The sequence below is a fragment of the Canis aureus genome, chromosome 16, assembly GCF_053574225.1.
Source record: "Canis aureus isolate CA01 chromosome 16, VMU_Caureus_v.1.0, whole genome shotgun sequence".
NCBI classification, from domain to species: domain Eukaryota; kingdom Metazoa; phylum Chordata; class Mammalia; order Carnivora; family Canidae; genus Canis; species Canis aureus.
The window spans coordinates 61,777,260-61,796,986 of record NC_135626.1 but is presented as its reverse complement, the minus strand read 5'-3'; the positions used below and the strand labels follow the sequence as shown (position 1 = coordinate 61,796,986).

At 63.5% G+C, this 19,727-nt stretch overlaps 1 protein-coding gene and 1 pseudogene across 5 annotated transcripts; both read right to left on the bottom strand.

Moving 5' to 3' along the window:
• Positions 1 to 2,845: 2,845 nt before the first annotated feature.
• LOC144287137 (dual specificity protein phosphatase 5 pseudogene) lies at positions 2,846 to 4,088 on the bottom strand (annotated as a pseudogene).
• A 1,010-nt stretch (positions 4,089 to 5,098) lies between these two features.
• On the bottom strand, positions 5,099 to 19,614 carry GAA (alpha glucosidase). Of its 5 annotated transcripts, XM_077854516.1 has the most exons (21): positions 19,434 to 19,528; positions 18,780 to 18,930; positions 16,579 to 17,165; positions 15,488 to 15,633; positions 13,564 to 13,729; positions 13,392 to 13,488; positions 12,784 to 12,903; positions 12,580 to 12,698; positions 12,362 to 12,493; positions 11,925 to 12,035; positions 11,289 to 11,402; positions 11,125 to 11,209; positions 10,584 to 10,701; positions 10,198 to 10,331; positions 8,934 to 9,085; positions 8,649 to 8,797; positions 7,651 to 7,792; positions 7,362 to 7,511; positions 6,842 to 7,006; positions 6,471 to 6,620; positions 5,099 to 6,105 (listed from the first exon to the last, which is right to left on the bottom strand). In XM_077854516.1, the coding sequence occupies exons 2-21, from the start codon at positions 18,820 to 18,822 to the stop codon at positions 6,046 to 6,048; spliced, it is 2,940 nt and encodes a 979-aa protein (XP_077710642.1). In that variant the 5' UTR covers positions 18,823 to 18,930; positions 19,434 to 19,528; the 3' UTR covers positions 5,099 to 6,045. The 5 variants fall into 5 exon arrangements, 4 of the variants coding, with proteins under 4 accessions (XP_077710642.1, XP_077710643.1, XP_077710644.1 ...); XM_077854517.1 differs by lacking the exons at positions 18,780 to 18,930; positions 19,434 to 19,528 and adding an exon at positions 19,562 to 19,614; XM_077854518.1 differs by lacking the exon at positions 18,780 to 18,930 and having other exon boundaries at positions 19,434 to 19,454.
• Positions 19,615 to 19,727: the final 113 nt, after the last annotated feature.

Sequence of the window (19,727 nt, the reverse complement as noted above, 5' to 3'; positions counted from 1 at the left end):
TGAAGGCGCAAGTGAGTGAACAGTGAAAAGATGGGGGACACTTGTCACAGGAGCACAGGAACCACAGTGAGCCTGGAGCGGGCGTGTCCACTTCCGACAAAGCTTTTGCTGTCAAGAATGTCACCAGGGGCATAAACGGGAAGGTAGTTCATCAGAAACAACGTGACAGTCCTCAGTGTGGACGCAACGCAAAAACCGATAGAACTGCAAGGAGAAATAGACGAATGCACAATTGGAGTTGCCCTCAGGAACCCTGTTAGGATAAAGGCACAGGGTCCTCGGACGGTGGCTCTGGCGGGTCCAGCAAGGCAGCAAAGAGGACAAAAGTCATCCAGGTGGAGAGGAAGAAGTCCTTATGCACAGATGACCCGATCCTTCGTGTGGAGAATCCTAAGGAGTCCGCAACACAGCCACTAGCACCAGTCACTGAGTTGAGGAAACGTAGCCCTATACAAGGTCAATATTCAAAACTCACTTGTACTCCTGCGTGCTAGCAGCGAACACCTGTGGAGAGAAGGATAAAGGGTTAAACAGCAGCTCCAAATAGACCATGTCCTGGGGACCCATCAGACGGGAGGTGCGTAAGCTCTGTGCACTGAAAACCACAGGACATCGCCGTGGGAAGTGACCGTGAGCGAGAGGTGCCGTCCTGATTGGAGGAATGGGGTGGTTCAGGTGTCGCTTCTCCCCACATCCTGCAGTCTGCACAGCCTCGATCAAAATCCCCAGAGAATTGGGCAAAAATTGACTAGCTGCTTCTGAAATGTCTGTGGGAATAGGAAGGACCCAGCAGAGCCAAACAACCTGGGGAAGGCCAGCAGTGGCAGATTCTGCCTAACAGCAGGGACACCACGAAGTTACGGCGGCCCGTGCGGCATCAGCATAAAGGCGGACTCCGCACAGCCCTGGAACACGGTCCGACGTCTAGAAAGACCACAGGTTTATGGTGAGGAGTTTTCAACACGTGCTGCGGCAGTGCGGTGGGGAAGGATGCTGCTGTTAACAAAAGAGGCCAGAACGGTTGGATAGCCACGTGCACAAAACACACCTTCGATCGTTCTTTCTTAACCATGTACAAAAAGTAGCTTGAGATGTGAGGCCCAAGAACTTCCAGAAGAGAGCCAGGAGAAAAGTCTTAGGGACCGCGAATGTCGCAAAGATTTCTTTAATCGGACATAAATAATTATAAATCAGACTCCTCAAAGTTAAATCCTTTTATTGTTCAACTGGCATCGTGAAAATAAGGCAAACCACAGTCTGGGAGGAAGAAGCACGAACCCGACGGAGGTCATACAGTCAGAGCACGTGACGGCTGTTAATGTGGTGGGTGGAGCAGACCCCCGAAGATGCCCAGGTCCTACTCTCTGGAGCCTGGGACCGTGTCATGTTGGATGGCCAAGAGGAACTTTGCAGATGTGGCTAAAGATCTTGGGACGGGATCATCCTGCGTTGTCCACGTGGGCCTAAACTAATCGTGACCTTTTATTTTTTTTATTTTAATCTTTTTATTTTGCACTATAAAAAACAACAGTAACACCCAGTAACGTACTGCTGTTCTTCACATTCATATGGATTTTAGGAAATTATTGCCTTTTCCCCTGGAGAGAGAAACTGCAGACAAAAAAAGAAGTACCGGGCAGCCCCGGTGGTGCAGTGGTTTAGCGCCGCCTGCAGCCTGGGGTGTGATCCTGGAGACCCAGGATCGAGTCCCACGTTGGGCTCCTTGCATGGAGCCTGCTTCTCTCTCTGCCTGTGTCTCTGCCTCTCTTTCGCTCTCTCTGAATGGATAAATAAATAAATAAATAAATAAATCTTAAAAAAAAAAAGAAGTACCACATTACAAAATCTGCTCGTGGCACCACGGCTACCCCGTCAAAGGGGTGATTTTCGGTCTAAGGTCTGAAGAGCTCTTTTCGAATGACACAAGAGATGCTTTGAGGAGGCGGTGGTGAGAAAGGTTCTATATGAATGAGAATCATGCGAAGTCCAAAGTCAGGGAAGAACCCCGAGTGGAAAGGACACCCAGACAGGTCAGCGTCTTGCTACTTCAACCACCTGCCTTCACACGGGACCCAAGAAGGAGTCTCAAAACCATGTGAGGGTTCAAATAAGCATCTCGATCCTGTCCCTCCGCACCCTGGGGGGGATTACTTTCCTGACTGGGTGGTGATCAGTTTGTGCCCTAAAGCAAGAGACAGATGCGGAGACTGCCAAAGTTACAAAAGGAAGGTGGAAATTGTGCTTCCTTCAGAACAACTTGGCTTCCTAACTGCCTTTTCTCCTGGTCTAGCAACCGCTCTCTCCCATGTTGCTGTGGGTATTCATTGCCTTGCGCTTGAAATGAAAAGGCGAGCTTGGAGGTGCAGGACCTGGGCGGTCCTGAGAGGGCAGGGGGTCTGAAGTCCAGTAGTTGGCACGCGCTGTGCTCTCATGATGGCTTGGCCTTCCTTCGGTCCCCAAAACCTATCCCCGCTGTACGTGTGAAGTTTGTTTGCAAGCCTGGTGACCACTCCCTGTCCCACTGGGGCAGCGGGCCAGTGAGGTGTTCACTATTGCACAGGTATGAAATGTCCACAGAGTTTTAAAAAAGCAGAATCAGGGGATCCCTGGGTGGCGCAGCGGTTTGGCGCCTGCCTTTGGCCCAGGGCGCGATCCTGGAGACCCGGGATCGAATCCCACGTCGGGCTCCCAGTGCATGGAGCCTGCTTCTCCCTCTGCCTGTGTCTCTGTCTCTCTGTGACTATCATAAAATAAATAAATAAATAAATAAAAATAAAATTAAAAAAAATTTAAAAAGCAGAATCATAGTTGTTCTTGAGGCTGGGCTGGTTCCCCCATCCCGGTTTTAGCAGGATGTGGCTGTGGCCATGGGGCTCCTGCTGAGCTGGAGACCGTCGAGTGGGTGGACGTGGGTGCCAGCACCGAGGTAGGGAAGGTGCAGTAGGAACCCTGCACGTCAGGGCTCAGTGTCTGCAAATGGGTGAGGAATGAAGAGCCAGCCGCCTCCCGTTGGCAGGAAGGAGCCGGAGGTGTGGAAGGTAGGATGTTGGACTCCTGCAGGAGCTGGAAGCCAAAGCCCCGGAAGCCAAAGTTGGCCGAGACCACACTCCGCTGCTGCTTGATGTAATCGAGGGCATCCTTCAGGCGGAACTGCTTGGCCTTCGTGAGGTAAACCATGCAGATGGTGGGCGAGCGGGAGATCCCAGCCTCGCAGTGGACCAGGACCTGCCTCCCTTTTCCCCGACACAGTCAAGTCTAGTGCTTCTTGAAAGCAGGAGCTAATGTCGGCTGTGTGGCTCTTCCACGCGGATCCATTTGTCATGTGGGTGGGTCGTGCAGGACTTGGAAGTCCGCCGTGAGACATTCAGCAGGGCTGTGATGGGCAGGTTGGTGAGGAACTCGCACTTGGGTGCATGGTAGGCACAAGGTAGAGGAACGGAAGGATTTCGATGGGGCTGCCCTGCTCGTAGGCTGGCCTGTAGCTGATGCTGAGCGCTGGTTTCCCACGCTGGCTCACGAGGGCTTTCTCGATGTCTGCCTTCTCTTGTGAAATGGGTCGTACATCCACACAGCACTCAGGACATTCAGAGTCTCATATCCCCCTTTGAGGAAATAGACCCGCGGGCCAGCGGGCGAGTGGGGAGGTGAGCACGATGCACGTGGTGCTCTCTGCGCGCAGCTTCTGGCACTGGTGGCTGCCCTGGGCAAGCACGACCACGGCCACCCCACCGCTGCCCTCCTGCAGCAGCCACATGTGCCGCCGCGGCACCACCGAGTTGAGGTTGATGTTGAGTGAGCCGTGAACGCTCACGGCGGCAGAGGCCTGGTAGGGCCCGGTAGGGGCGGCAGTCAGGAGCACCACGCAGCACGCTGCCGCCTCCTTACAGAGCATCTTGCACAGCTGGTGCCCGTCGAGCGATGTGACCTTCATGCCACTGCCCCGTGGTCCCGCGCCACACACCCCATAGGTGCCCATGGCCAGGGTGCCCGCCGGCGAGGCACAGGAGGGCAGCCTGTGAGGCTGCGGCCAGTCCACCGACCACCAGAGCCCAGCACCAGAGCAGCCACTCAACAATTCTTTCCCTCCCTGTGTGCTCGGCAGCCCGCCCGGCCACTCGCCCCCCAGAAGCCCATCGTGAGCTTTTAAAACTCAGTCATGGAAAAATACAAAATAAAAAAAATAAAAATAAAAAATAAAACTCAGTCATGGGGGGATCCCTGGGTGACTCAGCAGTTCAGTGCCTGCCTTTGGCCCAGGGCGCGATCCTGGAGTCCCGGATCGAGTCCCGCGTCGGGCTCCCAGCATGGAGCCTGCTTCTCCCTCTGCCTGTGTCTCTGCCTCTCTCTCTCTCCCTATGTCTATCATGAATAAATAAAATCTTTAAAAAATATAAAATTAAAAAATAAAAGTCATGTCCCCGGCGTTAGTCGGGCAGAGTGATCTGATGGGCTCAACCTGCCATCGCATGGCCAAGAGGAAGAGCAGCCTCTAGAAGCCTCGAACAACGTCTGGCTCACAGCGGGCGGGGACAGGCCTCAGAAACCCGTGGAACGGAAGTGAGCAAGGAACCAGATTCTCCCCCAGAGCCCGCGGGAAGGAAGCAGCCCTGCTGCCACCCGATGAGGCTCGTGAGACCATGCTACCCTTCTGGCCACCAGCGGCATGACGAAGTCAGTCTGTGCTGGCTTTGGCTGCTGAGTTTGTGGTGACTTGTCACAGTAGCAATGGAGAAGCAATGAGATATATAAACAACGTAATATGACTTCCTAAGAGGCCAATAGTCCAGGTTAAAAAGGCCAGAGATTTGTGATAGATCTAAATCCGTGAAAAGATGCTCGGCATTGTTGAGCCGTGGGGACGTGCGCAGGGCACCTCGAGAGCCACTCTAGCCAGAACGGCTGAAGGGGAGCAGACGGCTCCAGGTGTCGGCGAGGGTGCGGAGCACTGCCTGCCACTCACCGCTGGAACGCGGCCCAGTGCAAGCACGTTGGAGAGCAGTTTGGCAGCTTCTAGAACATTAGTCACACCCACCCCACAGCTCCCCCAACGACCTGACCCTGTCACCCTGTGCGTGCCCAAGAGAAATGAAGACCTGTCCATGATTGCTCAACGCAGCTTTATTCAAACTAGTGGGAAATCGAAACCAGCCCTAAGGCCCACTGAGCAAACCGGCACATCCACACGATGGGGCGTGTTCGGCAGTGAAGCGGGGACGCACAGCGTGGGTGCATCTCAGAGGAATCAGGCTGAGTGTTAGCCCCGTGCTGACTGGGATGGGGCGTGGGGGCACACCTCCTACCCCATGCCTCGGACCCCAGGCCCATGGGACGTTCTCCAGTCCCGGAGAGAAGGGTGAGGCGCGCTGGAAGGTGGCGTGGGGGCGTGCTGCCGTCAGAGCTCACGGCACCACTTGCGTGCCCCACCCCGGCGTCCAGGAGCCCGGGGAGGGTGGGGTGGCAGCGTCCCATGGCCCTTGGGCACCTCCAGAAGGACCAGCAGCTTGCTTGCAATGTCCCTTTTATTAAAGATAATTGCACTTAAGATCAAGTGTTTCCTTGTGTCCCGTGAACCCCCCGAGTTCCCGGGCCGGCTCTCATCGGACTTTCATCTGGCCGTCCATGCCGTGAGCTCGGGGTGCAGGTACGACAGCCTCATCCCAAGCACACGTCTGCCATCACGGACAGGCAGCTGGTGGCGGACGACATCACGCATGTTCCAGTGACGGGCTTCGGAGAGGTAAACCTTCCAGAACAACACTGCACACACCAGGCAACCCCAGGGGCGCTGCCGTCGGGTCTGTGCAGAAAACCTGTCAGGCACGTTGCTGGCCCAGAGCCCCAGAGCCCCAGAGCCCCAGGTCCCAGGAGGTAGACGCGCACGCAGATCTGGGTATTGGAGGGAGGTCGGCGGCAGGAGACGGCTTGGAGGGGCAAGTGCTCCTGACCCCGAGGCCCCCCCACGTCCTGACCAAGAACGCGCAGGTGCTGAGGCCACGGCGAAGCCCATCTCGCTCCGTAAGGGATCAGTGCCCCACCGGCCCCAGGTTAAGACCAGCTGATGAGAAACTGTTCTCCCATCGTCAGTGACACGGGGATGTCCAGGGTCTGGGAAAAAAAATAAAAATTGACCGGTAAACGCTGGCCATCAGAGGTGAGGCCGGGAGCGCTGGGCACAGGCCCCGGGCTTGGGTGCGTGGTGCGCGGGCGGCCCGGCCCCGGAGGCCTCTGCTCGCTCCTCCCCGGCTGAGCCCGGAGGACCGGCGTTGCCTGCGGGGGCTGCCATTTAAACCTGACCGTCATCAGTGCAGGCGCCGGCAGGGGCAGGGCCCAGGGTGCAAGGGGGCCCGTGGTCCCCTCTATCCCCACCCCTGGACGGCCGGGCCCAGTTGGCCCCAGGGCCCAGCGTCCTCAGCACCTCGCACCCCTCAGCCGCCCCGAGCCCTCTGGCCGTCGGCTCTGTGGGCTCTTGCCTTGGTGTCAGGGTTGTAGGTGAAGGCAACAGGGACGCCGTTGCAGAGGACCTGCCTGGGGCCCGCGGCCACCCCCAGGACGGTCACCTTCCTCAGCTGCAGGCCGGCCCCCTCGCTAGTCACACGTACCAGCTCGTTCACGATGGTGTCCTGGCCGAGTGGAGACAGAACCGGGGTGTCGGCCGGCGGCCCAGGGAGCCCCGCGGGGTGCGGCCTTGTCGGCAGCACACCCCGCGCACACCCTCAGGGCGCCCCAGGTGCCCGGGGACCCAGTCGGGGTGGCTGGCCACAGGCCCTGCTCCCTTCACAAGGCTGAGCTGGGGATGGGGTCTCCACAGCCCCCCCCCACCCCGGGCAGCTCTGGGACTCACGTTCCTGGCCAGGAAGACCACCTCCGTGTAGGCCCCGCGCTCCAGCACCCCGAGGCTCTCCCCGTCGTCCCAGAACAGCTCCCCTCGGGCTTCCCCGTTTGTGCCCAGGGCTGCGACCAGGGCCATGGGCTGCTTTCGGGACTCTGTGGTCGTGAGGCCAGGGCCCTGGAAAAGCAGGTGGCATGTATCACCGTCTGAGGCCTGGCAGAGGCGTCCCAGATCAGGACAGGAGGGACACCGGGCAGGGACTTCTCTGGCTGCAGAAACCAGGATCCACACGGCAGCCTACAGCCGCCAGGCTTGGGTGCCTGGGATGACCACACTGGCCAAGGCAGACACGCTGGAGGACATGCGAGGCCCCCAGAGGTTTGCAGGCCTCCCCTCCGCTGCTCATCTTCAACCCTCAGACACTGTCCTCTCTGCCCGAGGATTTGGGGGTGGACCCTCTCCTGAAGGGACAGTGTGGGGTCCTGGCAGCCCCAGAGCTGGACAGATAGGTTCGGGGGCTCCGCCCAGGTACCTGCAGGGGGATGATGTGCCCAGCCCGGAGGTGGACGTTGATGGTGTCCAGCGGGGCTGGCAGCGTCACCCACTGCCCCTTGCTGTGGATGGTGGACATGAGCGGAGCTGGAGGTGGGGGCGGGAGGCTGCCGAAGGCCCCTACGGGCACCTGGAGACAGCACGTCACGAAGAGTCGGGGCAGTGCCAAGGCCCTGGGGTGGCCATCTGGCCCATGCCCGCATGGCAAGGGGGAGGGACACCTCTGGTCCCCCACCATCCTCCCCGGTTTTAGGGTCTCCAGGACTCACCGTCTGCAGGTCGTACCATGTGCCAGCGGGGAAGTAGCCAGTCACTTCGACCTTCCCGGCCTCGAGCACGGGGGTGATGAGCAGAGCCTCCCCCCACAGGAGCTGGCGGTCCACGGTCCAGGTGTGGGGGTCTTCAGGGAACCTGCAGACAGGAGGGGCGGGCGTGTGGACCTGGTGACCTCCGAGGGGCCCTCAGGGAAGCCCAAGGAGCCAGAGGCCTCCGGGTCGGACGTGGCGGGTTCCTGCCCTCTCTTCCCGAGGCTCGTCTGCTGGAGGGTGACCCTGGTCTAACTGACCAGCTGCGCCACGTGACGGGGACACTGACTGCTGGTGGTGCTGCTGGCGTCTGCGCTGATCGATCGGCCTTCCCGATCCCGCGCTGAGGGGAGGCCAGCTGTTCTGTTTGCGTTCAGAGGAGTATTTGTTCCTAAACTCAACCCCCTGCCCTTTGCCTTTTGCTTCTGAGGCTCAGCAAGCCGTCTCCTGGCCGCGCGCTGGGGGACGTCGGCCTGTGTTCCCGCGGAACTTCCTGTAGCTGAATCCTTGATGTCTGAGTACGTAATCTGTCTGGAACTTAGGTTTGCACCTCAGGACGGGATAAAGGGATTTCTGCAAATGGCTGACCAAGTTTTACTACTCGGGGCTCCTCTGATCCCCTGACTGGAGACGGCACTTGGGCGCACGGCGCCTTTGCACGTGTCTGAGCCCTACTTGGGGGATGTCGTTGGGTTTCCGTGTTGGTCCTTCCTCCCCTACGCCAGCCCTGGGACGGCTTCACAGCTTGCTTCCCCAGCTGGGGGCCCGGTCTGTACCCGGGCTCCTTCAGCAGGGTGCCCCGTACCTGGAATGCCCCCAGCCCTGAGCCGCAGTCTCACGGGCGGGAAGGGGGGTCGGCCTGGGGCTCAGCCTCGCCTCCCTCGGCTGCATGGGCTCCTCGGCCTGGGGAACACCCCCTGGGGCAGGACGTGGGCCCTCGCTCCCCGACGCAGGGCACTCACTCGAGGAAGAGGGGCCGGGCCACGGTCTCGCCCCCCGCGTGCGCCCGGTGGAAGAGCGTGTAGAGGTGGGGCAGCAGCGAGTAGCGCAGGGCGAGCGCCTTCCTCATGGCTTCCTGCGCCGTCGCGCTGAACCTGTAGGGCTCCTGGGGCTGGAGGGGGGCGGAGGGGAGCACCCGGCTCTGGGGCCGTGAGGTCCCCGCCTCTCCCCGGGACACCCGGCCCGCCCGCGCCCGTGGTGGGACCCCCGGGCCCCAGGGCAGACCGCGCCCCCTGCCCGGCCCCTACCAGGCTGTTGAGGTCGTTGTGGTTCCGCATGAACGGATAGAAGGCCCCCAGCTGGGTCCAGCGCACGCACAGCTCCTCTGACGTGTTGCCCAGGAAGCCACAGACGTCGGCCCCGACCAGCGGCACCCCCAGCAGGTTGAACAGCAGGATTTCTGGGGGGCGGGGGGTCAGGCTGGGGCTCAGGCTCGAGTGGCTGGAGGGTCAGGTGGCCCCAGGTCCCCGAGCCAGTGCCCACCCACCGCTGCTCAGCAGGACCAGGCTGCGCTGGGCCCTCCCTCTCCTCAGGGGCCCCTCGGGGCCTAGGAGCTGATGGCCAGGAGCCCACCCAGCCCAGAGCCATGGGGGCTGGGACCTGCGTGACCTCTGCCACCTAAAGAGCCGTGTGCCGTGCGCCAGGACTACAGCCCAGGAGCCCGAGGGGTGGGCACAGAGCGGGAACCGGCCTCTCCAGCAGCCTCGGAGACTGGCCTGCGGGGGCCTGGGCCCTGCTCTGGGAGGAGACAGCTGCTCCCCCAAGAGCTTGCCTGGCGGGGCTTCCCCGTGCCCCCGGGTCTGCAGATGTGCCCCACACAGCAGCAGCCCCACTGCTACCAGGAAGCCTCTCGCTGGGGCTTTGCCATGTGGTGACCCTGGGAGGTGACCCCGGCCCCTTCCCAGAGCTCCCAAGCCGTCGCTGTGCCTGGTGTGCAGCAGCATCAGGGCTCTGGAGCATAATCAGGTGGGGTGGACGGCGCCTGCGGGCTGGGCTCAGCATGTGGTCGCCAGGGGGACAGGATGAGAGGAGAGGCCAGAACCTGACTGCTCTGTAGGCAGCGGCCGGGGTGAACTGGAGATGGGAATGTTGGGAAACTCCATTACTGCCCGCCAGAGCAGGAGAGCACCATAAGTGAGCCGACCCACACAGGTGCACAGACATATAGATGAGCCAACCCGGACAGGTGCACAGGTGCACCGGTGAGCCAGCCCACACAGGTGAGCTGAATCACACAGGTGAGCCAACCCACACAAGTGAGCTGACCCACACAGATGAGCTGACCTGCACACCTGCACAGGTGCATGGGTGCACAGGTGCATGGGTGCACAGGTGAGCCGACCCGCACAGGTGCATGGTGCACAGGTGAGCCAACCTGCACAGGTGCATGGGTGCACAAGACCTGCCGGCCTCCCACCCCAGTGAGTCAGCAGCATCTCGCTGAGCTGAGCCTGGCACTGGGTTCTGGGCCCATGCTCCCCTCCAAGCAGCCGCCCTGGTAGGTGCTCTCACCTGGTACAGAGTACGAGAGCTGCTCCCAGCTGCTCCACACGTCCCCTGTCCAGTGGCCGGCATACTGGCCGTGGCCGGCGAAGGTTGAGCGGGAGATCACAAAGGGGCGCGTCCCCCGAGCCTTCACGAGGGCCCTGGGCAGAGCAGGGGGGGGCAGAGCGATGCAGGGCGGGGCTGCCCGGGAGCCCGAGTGGCCCAGCGCCTCACCTGGCGGTGCAGCGGGGAGCCGGGAGCTGAGGCCGGGAGGAGGGAGGGAGGTGGGGCTCCGCCAGAACCATCAGGCTGCCCCAGGGAGGACAGGTGCCCCTTCAGGCTCCCTTGGGGTGTCTGTGCGGTCACCACCGGCTCCCCCTCTGGGGCACGGAGCAGCCCTGAGAGCCCCTCACCTGTGGGAGGCGATGGCTTCCGTCAGGCCGTACAGGTTGTGCAGGTTGTAGTGCGTGGAGAGCAGCTGGCGGCTGGAGGCACAGATGGTGGCTGCCCGCAGGGTCCCGCCAACCACCCCTGGAAGAGGGGGAGGCTGGCCGGCTGGTGTCCCCCACGCCCCCAGAGCCCCCCTGGAACGTGGGGTGTCCACTTTTCCAGGGACAGGGACAAGGTGGATGCTGCGTCTGCCCTTGCTGACCGCCGACTTCACCAACACCTGCTCCTGACCCATTTCAAGTCTCCCTGTCCCTGTCCCTGACCTCGAAACACCTTCCCTCTGAAGGGCCACACCCAGCGGCAGGTGCCCGGTCTGCGTCGCCCGGCTGACGTCTCCCCAACCTGACCTTCCTCCTGGGGTTGCCCTCCCCTTTCCCGGGGGGCTGTGCCCAACAGCTCCTCACAGAGGATGCCTTCTCATCTCCCAGGCCAGAGAAGGAAAACCCCTGATCCGAGCCTTCAGTCCTCAGGCAGCTGGTAGTGCGGGCAGGCGGGAGAGCTCACCGGGCACGTAGGGCGGGTTCTCCAGGTCATTGTCGGGGCAGCCATACACCGAGCCCCTCACGAAGTTGGATGGCTCGTTCATGTCCTGCGAGAGAGGCCCTGGTGGTGGGCGGCCTGCCCGGGGCGGAGGCTGGGGCCCGATCCACAGCCCACGGGACACTTACAATCCACATGCCGTCGAAGGGCACCTGGGCATGGAACTCAGACACCATGTCCTGCCACCAGTCCAGGGCCGTGGGGCTGGTGAAGTCGGGGAAGACAGTGAACCCGGGCCACACCTGGAGGAAAGGCCAGAGGGAAGACCAGGCCCCCCAGAGCCACGGCCTCGCTCGTCTGCCTGGGAGTAGAAGGGCTGTGGAGGTGGTAGGGGCCGCGGGGGCTCAGCTGAGGCCTCGCTTTCGGACACAGGCCCCAGAACCAGGTCTCACACACCTACACCCCCGGCAACCTCCCCGCCCCTGGCTGGGACCCCCTGCCCCTTGGTTGTGGGCACACCCTGGACGGGAAGTTGGGGACTCTGCTGGGTGCCCCCTGGGAGAGTCTGGGAACCCCACCTCGGGGACCTGGGGGACAACGAGACCCTCACCCAGAGCCCCCCCACCCCATGGAAGGATTTGCAGTGGCATCCATGTCAGGAGCCCCTGTCACCTCCAGTTGTGACCCCCACACACACTGTCCCACGGACAGGTGAGGATTTCCTGAATGCCGTCCCCTTCCTGAGGAGTGTCCTGTGCCCCGCCCTACCTGCCCCGGCTGGGGACACCTGCTTTCTCACCCCAGGCCCCCAGAAACCTCCCTACCTTCCCAATCAGCGGCTGCCCCGTCTCATTGGTGATGAAAACCTTTCTCCGCAGACCCTCGTCGTAGGGTCGGTAGCTGCCAGGGGGGCTGGAGCTGCTGATGGCCGGGTCCTGAGGGAGGACAAGCAAATGCCCCAAGGCCCTGCCCTGAGCCCTGCCCTCCTTCCCGGGATGGGGAACCGGCTGAGGCCCCCCTGGCTCCGGCTGCCCGGCCCCTCCAGCACTGGGGGATGGCAGCGGAGGGCAGCCCCCCTGCTTTAAGCCGTCCACGTGACCTACAACCGAGCGGATCCTGAGCGACGCGCGTTTCCAGGGACCCTTGGGCTGGACATCACTGGACGGCAGGGCCCCGTCCGTAAGTCTGATATCCCCTCACCGGCAGGGACCCCCGGGAACCAGCCGGTGAGCTCAGCAGGCCTGAGACGGGGGGCACTCACCACGATCATCACGTACCGCCGGCCGCCCCGGTGGAGCTCCTGCACCATGGCCGGGAAGTCCCTGAAGCCGTCTTTGTTGAAAGTGAAGTCCCTCCTGGCGTCCATGTAATCCAGGTCGTTCCACTGCGTGTCCTGCAGCCACGGCACGGGGACCCCTGCAGCCGGCCTGGGGGGCGCGTCCCCCCACCCCCCGCCCCGCAGGCCCTCCTAGCACTCACCAGGGGGAAGTGGGCCCGGGTCATGTTCTCTACCACCTGGCGGGTGATGGCTGTGGACGAGTATCCCCAGCGGCACAGGTGGAAGCCCAGGCCCCAATAGGGTGGCATGAACGGGGAGCCTGCAGCCGAGCACACTGCATGAGCAGGGGGGCAGCACGGGGCCGCGGAGCAGACGGGGCGGCGCAGGCCGGGGAGCAGGCCTACCCACGACTTCCAGGTACTGCTGTACCACGCTCTTGGGCTCCGGGCCCAGGAAGACGTACACGTCCAGGATCCCGCCTGTCGACCTCCAGCTGAGGGCCGGGCTCGGCTGCAGGACCACGTCTGCGGGGAGCAGCCCTGGGCTCAGAACAGATCCCCGCGTGTCCCCCCGGCCCCTCGGCGTCCTGAACAAGAGCCACGTCCCACCCAGGGAGGCCAGCAGCAGGCTGCTCAGGCCTGGGGACAGTCACCCTGACTCCCCGAAGAGCCTGGAGAAGAACAGGAGAAGGCTAAGCAGCCAGACCCCAGGACGTCCCCCCGCCCCCCGGCTCTGCTCAGAGTGGGCCCCCAGAGTGTCCCTCAAGGGCACCGCCCACTGGACTCATTTCTTGGGAGGGTAACAAGGCCCGACGCCCTGCCCATGGCCCCAGGCCCCTACCGCCAACCTGTGGGGACAGGTGTGCAGAGCCCCACGCTCCCCCATGGAGGGGGATGTGGCCACAGCCGGGGAAGGCCCTGGCCTGGGGGCTCCGGGGAACTGGCTGCGGGACACGGCGGCGGGGGGGTGGGGGGGACAGGCTGCTGTTAGGGGTGGCGGCCCCCCTGCTTACCCATGGCATTGCTGTTCAGCAGGAAGACCCCATGAGCTGACCCGCCATCCTCCAGCGCCAGGTAGAAAGGGTGGGACCCGTACAGGTTCACGTTGGGCTGGGCACGTGGACACGGCACATTAGCGTCCCCACCCCACGGCGCCCCCACTCCCCTCCGTGCTGCCCCCTTTACCGAGGGGGCGATGTCCCGGTTCCAGAGGGTGACCCTGGTCCAGTTGGTGCTGAGCATCAGGGAGCCGAGATGCTCGGCAAGGCCAGCGATGTACTGGGACGGCAGGGAGGTGGACAGCTGCAGAAACTGGTCGGCGAAGAACAGGGGGGCCACCGTCGTGTTCAGCCTGCAGGAAGAGCCCAGGCGGCCTTGCATCGGCGGCGGTGGCCCGATGACCCCCAGAGGGACCCTCCCAGAGAGACCCCTGGGCTGGCACCCCGAGGAGGGCCGGGGTGGCCCGGCACCTCCCTGACACACTGGCCCTGGGGCAGGAGCGGGCACTGGAGGCCCGGCAACCCCCAGGACCAGAGCCAGGGGTGGAGCACCCCCAGAGCACTACCCGGCTATGCCCATGATGCGCCGGGTGGGCATCCACGGGGGGACTGCCCCATGCGCCGTGGCCGCAAGCAGGCGCTGTGCTTTTCAGTCCTAGGAGCTGTGCCCTCAAGCTCCTCCCAAGGGCCAGGCTGCTCCCAGACCACGGCCCCGTCCTGCGCCAGAGCCCGTAGAGCTGTCCCCCCAGGGGTGGCCAAGGCCCCGTGAGGCTGCCCAGGGTGAGGGCACGGCAGGAGCCACAGATGGGGCACGAAATACCGATTAATGCTGATTTCACGGGAGGCCCGTCATGGCACCCTGCCTGCCCCCAGGCAGGACGTATCTGTGCGTGCGTCTGTGTTTTCAGGACCACAATCTGATTACAGGCTTCAGAAAATCTCTCTCTGATCTCTGCTCAAAGGTCAGCCTCCTCCAGAGGCCTTCGTAGCCCCCCTCCAGAGCCAGCCCTGCCCTCTGCATCCGCTCTGCTCGTTTCCAGAACTTTCTTAGCACTGGACTTGGCCTCGCTCACTGCCTCTCCCCAGTGTGTCAGCCCTGGGGGCGGCTCGACACGGCTCAGCCAGGAATGGGCACAAGAGAAAGATCCGCATCCCAGGAGGTGACTTCTCTGAAGACCAAGGCTGGTCCGAGGTCATCTCCGAACCCGTAATGCAGCCCTGTGATGAGCAGGAGCCTGGCCAGTTCGGGGCATGCGTGGATGTGGGGCCGTGCGGGCCAAGCGCGCAGGGAACGTCCCGTGCAAGTGTGCTTGTCCCCGCCGACAGCCGGGCAGGGGACGCTCTGGGAGGGGACGAGCCGGGCGCTGGGAGTCAGTGGCCACCACCTGGGAGTAGTCCAGGAGCGGCTTCCAAGATGCTTTGGTGCCTCCAGTCCCCGAGGCGTGGTACGGGCGGTGGGGGTGACGCGTCCCCTGGAGGCGAGGGCGCGACGGGCCGGTGCCCTCCCTCCCTCCTGACCCTCCCGAGACCCCGTGGGCAACCGCTGCAGCCCAGAACCGCTGGAGGAGCTGGAGGTCCAGCAGCGAGCTTCCGGGGGAGCGGGAAGACTCCCCGGGGCACAGATGGCAGCAACGATTCGGGCAAACCTAAGGTCTCAGGGGGATGCAAGCCCCAGGGGGATGCAAAACAGACAGTGGCCAACAGTGTGGATGCAGGGCCCTGGCTCAAGCTGCCTCAGTCTCCCCGTCTGTGCGGTGGGGACGGTCACCGCATACTCCTGAGATGCTGGGGTGCGTGGCCTTAACAGGATGCCTGAGGTGCCTTAGTGACACGCGGGACTTCATAAATAAGGTTAAGCGATGAGGGGATGTGGCCGGGGTGGCGGCGCCACTTCCCACCCGACTGTGGCTTCTCGGGCCCGGCACTGGTGACACGGGGGCTGGCTTGCTCTGCGCAGCGGGGCCGTTGCCAAACGTCCCCCTGCCCCCCAAGGATGCCACCCCAGCCGGCACTCCTCGGGGGTCGTCGGGGGACCTGAGGGAGGCTCCCGGCAGGGGGGTGGTGAGGAGGCCTGCGGGGGGCAGGGGGGGGAGCACCAGGACTGCACTCACAGCACCCGGCCGTCCAGCTTCCGGCGCACGACCACCCCGAAGGGCTCCTCCTGGAACTCCACGCTGTAGAGTGTGGCCAAGGCGCGGCCGTGGGCCCGCGGGGTCTCCAGGGGCACCTCATAGCGCCTGTTGGTGGGATCTTTGATCTGGAAGTCAGACGGGGGAGCTGTGAGGCCCTCACCCTCCTGGGCGCAGGACCCCACGCAAACCCCAACGGGGCCCGCCCGGCATGTGGGCCCGGGCACTTTGGTCAGCGGAGGCTCCGTGGCCTCAGGTGCAGAGCCGGGGAGCACCCCGTGTGGCTCGCCAGGTGGGACACGGAACACCCAGGTGCTCTGAATTCCAGAGAAACAGCTCTTTTCAGGCCATCTCCAATATCGCATGAGACACATGCTAAGAAAATAAACTTGTTCCTTGGTTTCCTGGAATTCCCATTTACTGGCATCCTGAATTTTTATTTGCTAAATCTGGCAACGCTGTTCCCCCCAGCATGACCGTCACAGGGTGGCCAAGAGGTCACAGCACGCAGTTCAGCTGTGCCTGCCTCGCAGTAATCACTCCCTAAACACAGGCCTGGCTGTTACACATAAATTACTTCGTTAAAATTATTATGAGTCGTGTGCTTTGGGCTCTCTCGGCTCGGCCTCCGCACACCCAGTCCTCGGATTTCTCCTGGGCACCTGCTATGTGCCAGACGCTGTCCCAGGGGCTGGGGATCCGCAAGGAATAAATCGGACGAGAGGTCCCGGCCTCACGGGCGGACGATCATCAGACTGCACTGCCCGCTGCCCAGAACGCTCCCCCTTCCTTCCTCCACCTCTCCGCCCGCTGACTCCTGTCCTGTAGGACTGCAGGTGGGATGTCACTTCCTGGGGGAGACCTAACCTCCCTCCGTGGTGCCCTGCCCTCTAGAGCATGTTCTAGAACCTTCTAACCAGGTTAGAAGTGACCACGGCTCCCTGAGCGTAGAGCTGTTGCGCTCACTCCGGGGCTCCCAGTGAAGGCACAAAACCCATCTGCACACTAAACCCACACCCCGTAGATTCCATCTTCGTCCACTGCCCGCCCCCATTTTCTCGGCCCCTGCCCACCGTGAAGTGGAGCCGGCTCTCCGTCTCCAGCAGCACGTCCAACCGTAAGGCCAGAATGTCCTTGGGGAAGAAGGTTGGGGTGCTACGGGTCAGAGCGGCCGTGTAGCCCGTCTCCGTGGTGGTCAGGTTCTCCAGCTTGTAACTCGGGTAGCTGGGTGGGAAGAAGCACCAGGGCTGTCCCATCCGGGGGAGCTGGGGCCAGGGCGTCGCGGGCCTGTAGCAGCAGCCCCGCGCCTCACACTGCTGCTGGGTGATGGCCTTGTCTGGGGCACAGTCGAAGCGGCTATTGGGGGGCACATCACACTGTGTGGGTGCCGCTCGGGGCCTGCCGGGGTGCCCTGGGCTGGGCTGGGGGCCTGGGTTACGGGCTCCTTGCTGGTGAGCATGATAAAGCTGCTCGGGCCCTTGGGAGAAGCGCCGTTGCTCTTGGGGAGCCACCAAGGAGTCACGGAGCAGGACGTGGCCCAGGAAGGCAGCGGTGGCCAGGCAGACGAGGGTGCAGACCCCCAGCAGGGGCCGGGAGCTGGGAGGCCACCTCGCGTCCATGGTCGGTGGCACCTGCGGGCCGCGGGCTGGGTCCTGGAGGCCTGCCGAGAGAAGAGCAGGGCTCAGCAAGGAAGGCGGGATGGGGTGGCCGGGGGCCCTCGGGGACCCTCACAGCAGTTTCCAGATGTGGACCCGTGGCTGGCCCGGCGGCGCCCAGCGGGAGGTGTGCCCAGAGAGCGGGACAGGCGAGGACAGACAGGCTCGGGGCGCCGTTTAGGAAGACGGCAGGGAAGGCAAGAGGGAAAGCAGAGAAAGCCCCGAAGCAGGAGTTGCAAAATACCCTGTACGGTGAGTGCTCGCGAATGGAATGCACTTAAAATGAGCCTATGATAACTGAATGACACGGAGAGACGTGCGTGGAAGCCCGACGGGTATAATGAGCGAGTGACAACACGCCAAGAGAGTGAGCCCCGCTCTGCAGAGACGGGTGGAAGGGCCCCTGGGGGACCCACTGCTGTCCCTCCTCTCCCTCGGGCCCTCTTCTGCTGACCTGTGGCTACAGCCTGGTAGGAAGACTCGGGCTGGCTATGGGGCGAGGGGGGCCGCAGGGGCGGGACGGCCCGGGACCTGGCAGGTGGAAGCCCCTCCCCGGCCCTGCGGTTAGGTGTGGAGCACCTGGCCTGGCTCCCCTGGAGGGAAGCCTGTTCTCCTCGGTGCTTCTCTGTATATTCTAAATATTTTCTGATGAAAGCTGCTGGGAGCAAGATCCCAACAAGACTGAACGTGCAAGGATTTAATTAGGGGAGTCCTTTCTCTCGAGAGAAAACGGGGAGGTTGCCAGGGAAGGCGGGGGGAGCTGTCACACCCCCGGCAACTCTGAGCACAGGGGAGTCAGGAGCCGGTGGACAGCCCTGTAGCTAAGGAAGGTTCCCCGAGGCCATGGGGTCCACAGCGGAGCGGGGGGGGAACCTGAACCAAAGCTGGCGCTCGCGGGTCCAGGTCTCCTAGAGGTGCCCGGCCCTGGTGTCGTGGGAGCCGGAGCCGATGCATGCAAGCTCCGCGCAGTGGGAGGCCTGCAGGACGCTCGCACCCTCATGCCACCAAGACGCACACAAGGACTGGGGAAACGTCACACCCTAGCACGAGGGCCCGAGGGAGTCAGAGCCGGTCACACACACAAACCGGACCCCTGGGACGTTCTGGCCACGGCGGGCACGAGTGGATCATTCACAGCTGGAGCAGACAGGTGGGGTCTTCCCTCACACCAACCAACTGCCCCAATCTCCAGGCACCAGCTGGGCGTCCCACGACTCACTCCAACCCCGACACAGTTCCTGCAGTCGGAACAGACCCCACAGCGGGGGCCTCAGCCCCGCGGGTGCAGACCCCAGTCACGGGCCCCACATTGCCACTCACACTCCTGACCAAATAACTGGCTCTAGGTTCGAGGGCTCGCCCCCTGCCCCCCACCCCCCGCCCCCCCTCCAACTGGGTAACCGGCTGCAACATCTCACAGCACACTCAGGAAAGGGCTTTACCTACTGTTACCCATTTATTGTACAGGATCCGGCTCAGGAGCTGCCGGAGGACGTGGGGTTGCGGGGGGACACGGAGCCTCCACGCCCTCCCCAGGGGGGCCTCCCTCCCTCCCGCTCTAAAAAAGGGTTCACCAGCTCACAGGCTCTCAGAACCTCAACTGGTGCTGGTTCCGTTACCCGAGCACAGCTGATTAATCATCGGTCGTTGGTGATGCCCCATCAGCAGCTCCTCTGCGCTCCCCGGAGGTTAGGGGGACAGGTGGGGAGGCCCACAGTTCCTAGCCTGGGTTCCTGCCTCCGCTTCAGGGGACCAGGCCCCGCCCTGAGCCTGTGCACAGGCCCAGCCACCACTTTATTAGCGAATGAAAGACCCCGCGACTGCCAAGGCTGGGGGGGTCTCAGGAGCCCAGGGCGGGGGCCTGGGACGAGGACTCAGTGCGGTCTGGCTGCACCTGCCCCACCTGGACACGCACACCTGTGATCGTGAGGAGGCAGGCAGCAGGTGGGCGGTGCCCGGCCTCCCCTCGGAGCCCAGCAGCGCGGGGGTGGGGGGTGGGGGGTGGGGGGGCCACAGGACAGCGCCCCGCCCCCCCCCGCGGCTCCACCCTGCAGAGGGCGAGAGCTGTGCACAAATGGGGAAAAGCCCAAGGTCGGGAGGTCGAGCGGCGCTGCAGGCCGGGAGGCCGGGAGGCCCCGGGACTCCGCCGTCGGGGAGGCGGCTCCTGACCCCTGGGTCACCCCGCACCCCCGCCGGGATGTGCCTCAGTTTCCCCCCCAGCCCCGGGGCGCGGAGGTGACCGTGGGGTCCCCGGGGGCCCGCCGCCCGCGGACCCGGCACGACGCGCTCGGCTTCTCCACCAGCAAAGTCGCAGAGAATCGGCCGCGTCCAACGGCTGCTGCGGCCGCGACCGCCCCGCCCCGCCCCGCGCCGGGACCCCCGAGGCCCCGGGACCGCTCACCTCCGCGCACGCGCGCCCGGCCCGGGCCCCGCTCCCCTCTGCGCACGCGCGCCCGGCCCGTCTCCCTCTCCGCGCCCCCCCGCCCCACCGCCCAACCCCGCTAGACTCCGCGCATGCGCGCCCGGCCCGGCTCCTTCCCCGACGACCCCCACCGCCGCCAGCCTCC

Bases quoted from the DNA above. Each gene is read 5' to 3' on its own strand.
- GAA (XM_077854516.1), bottom strand. From the start codon at position 18,822: ATGGGGCATCACCAACGACCGATGATTAATCAGCTGTGCTCGG. The intron at 13,730-15,487 runs GTGAGTGCAGTC...CTCTTCCTGCAG, and splicing joins AAGCTGGACGGCCGGGTGCT to GCTGAACACGACGGTGGCCC. The intron at 12,036-12,361 runs GTGAGTGCCCCC...GTCCTCCCTCAG, and splicing joins GGCGGTACGTGATGATCGTG to GACCCGGCCATCAGCAGCTC.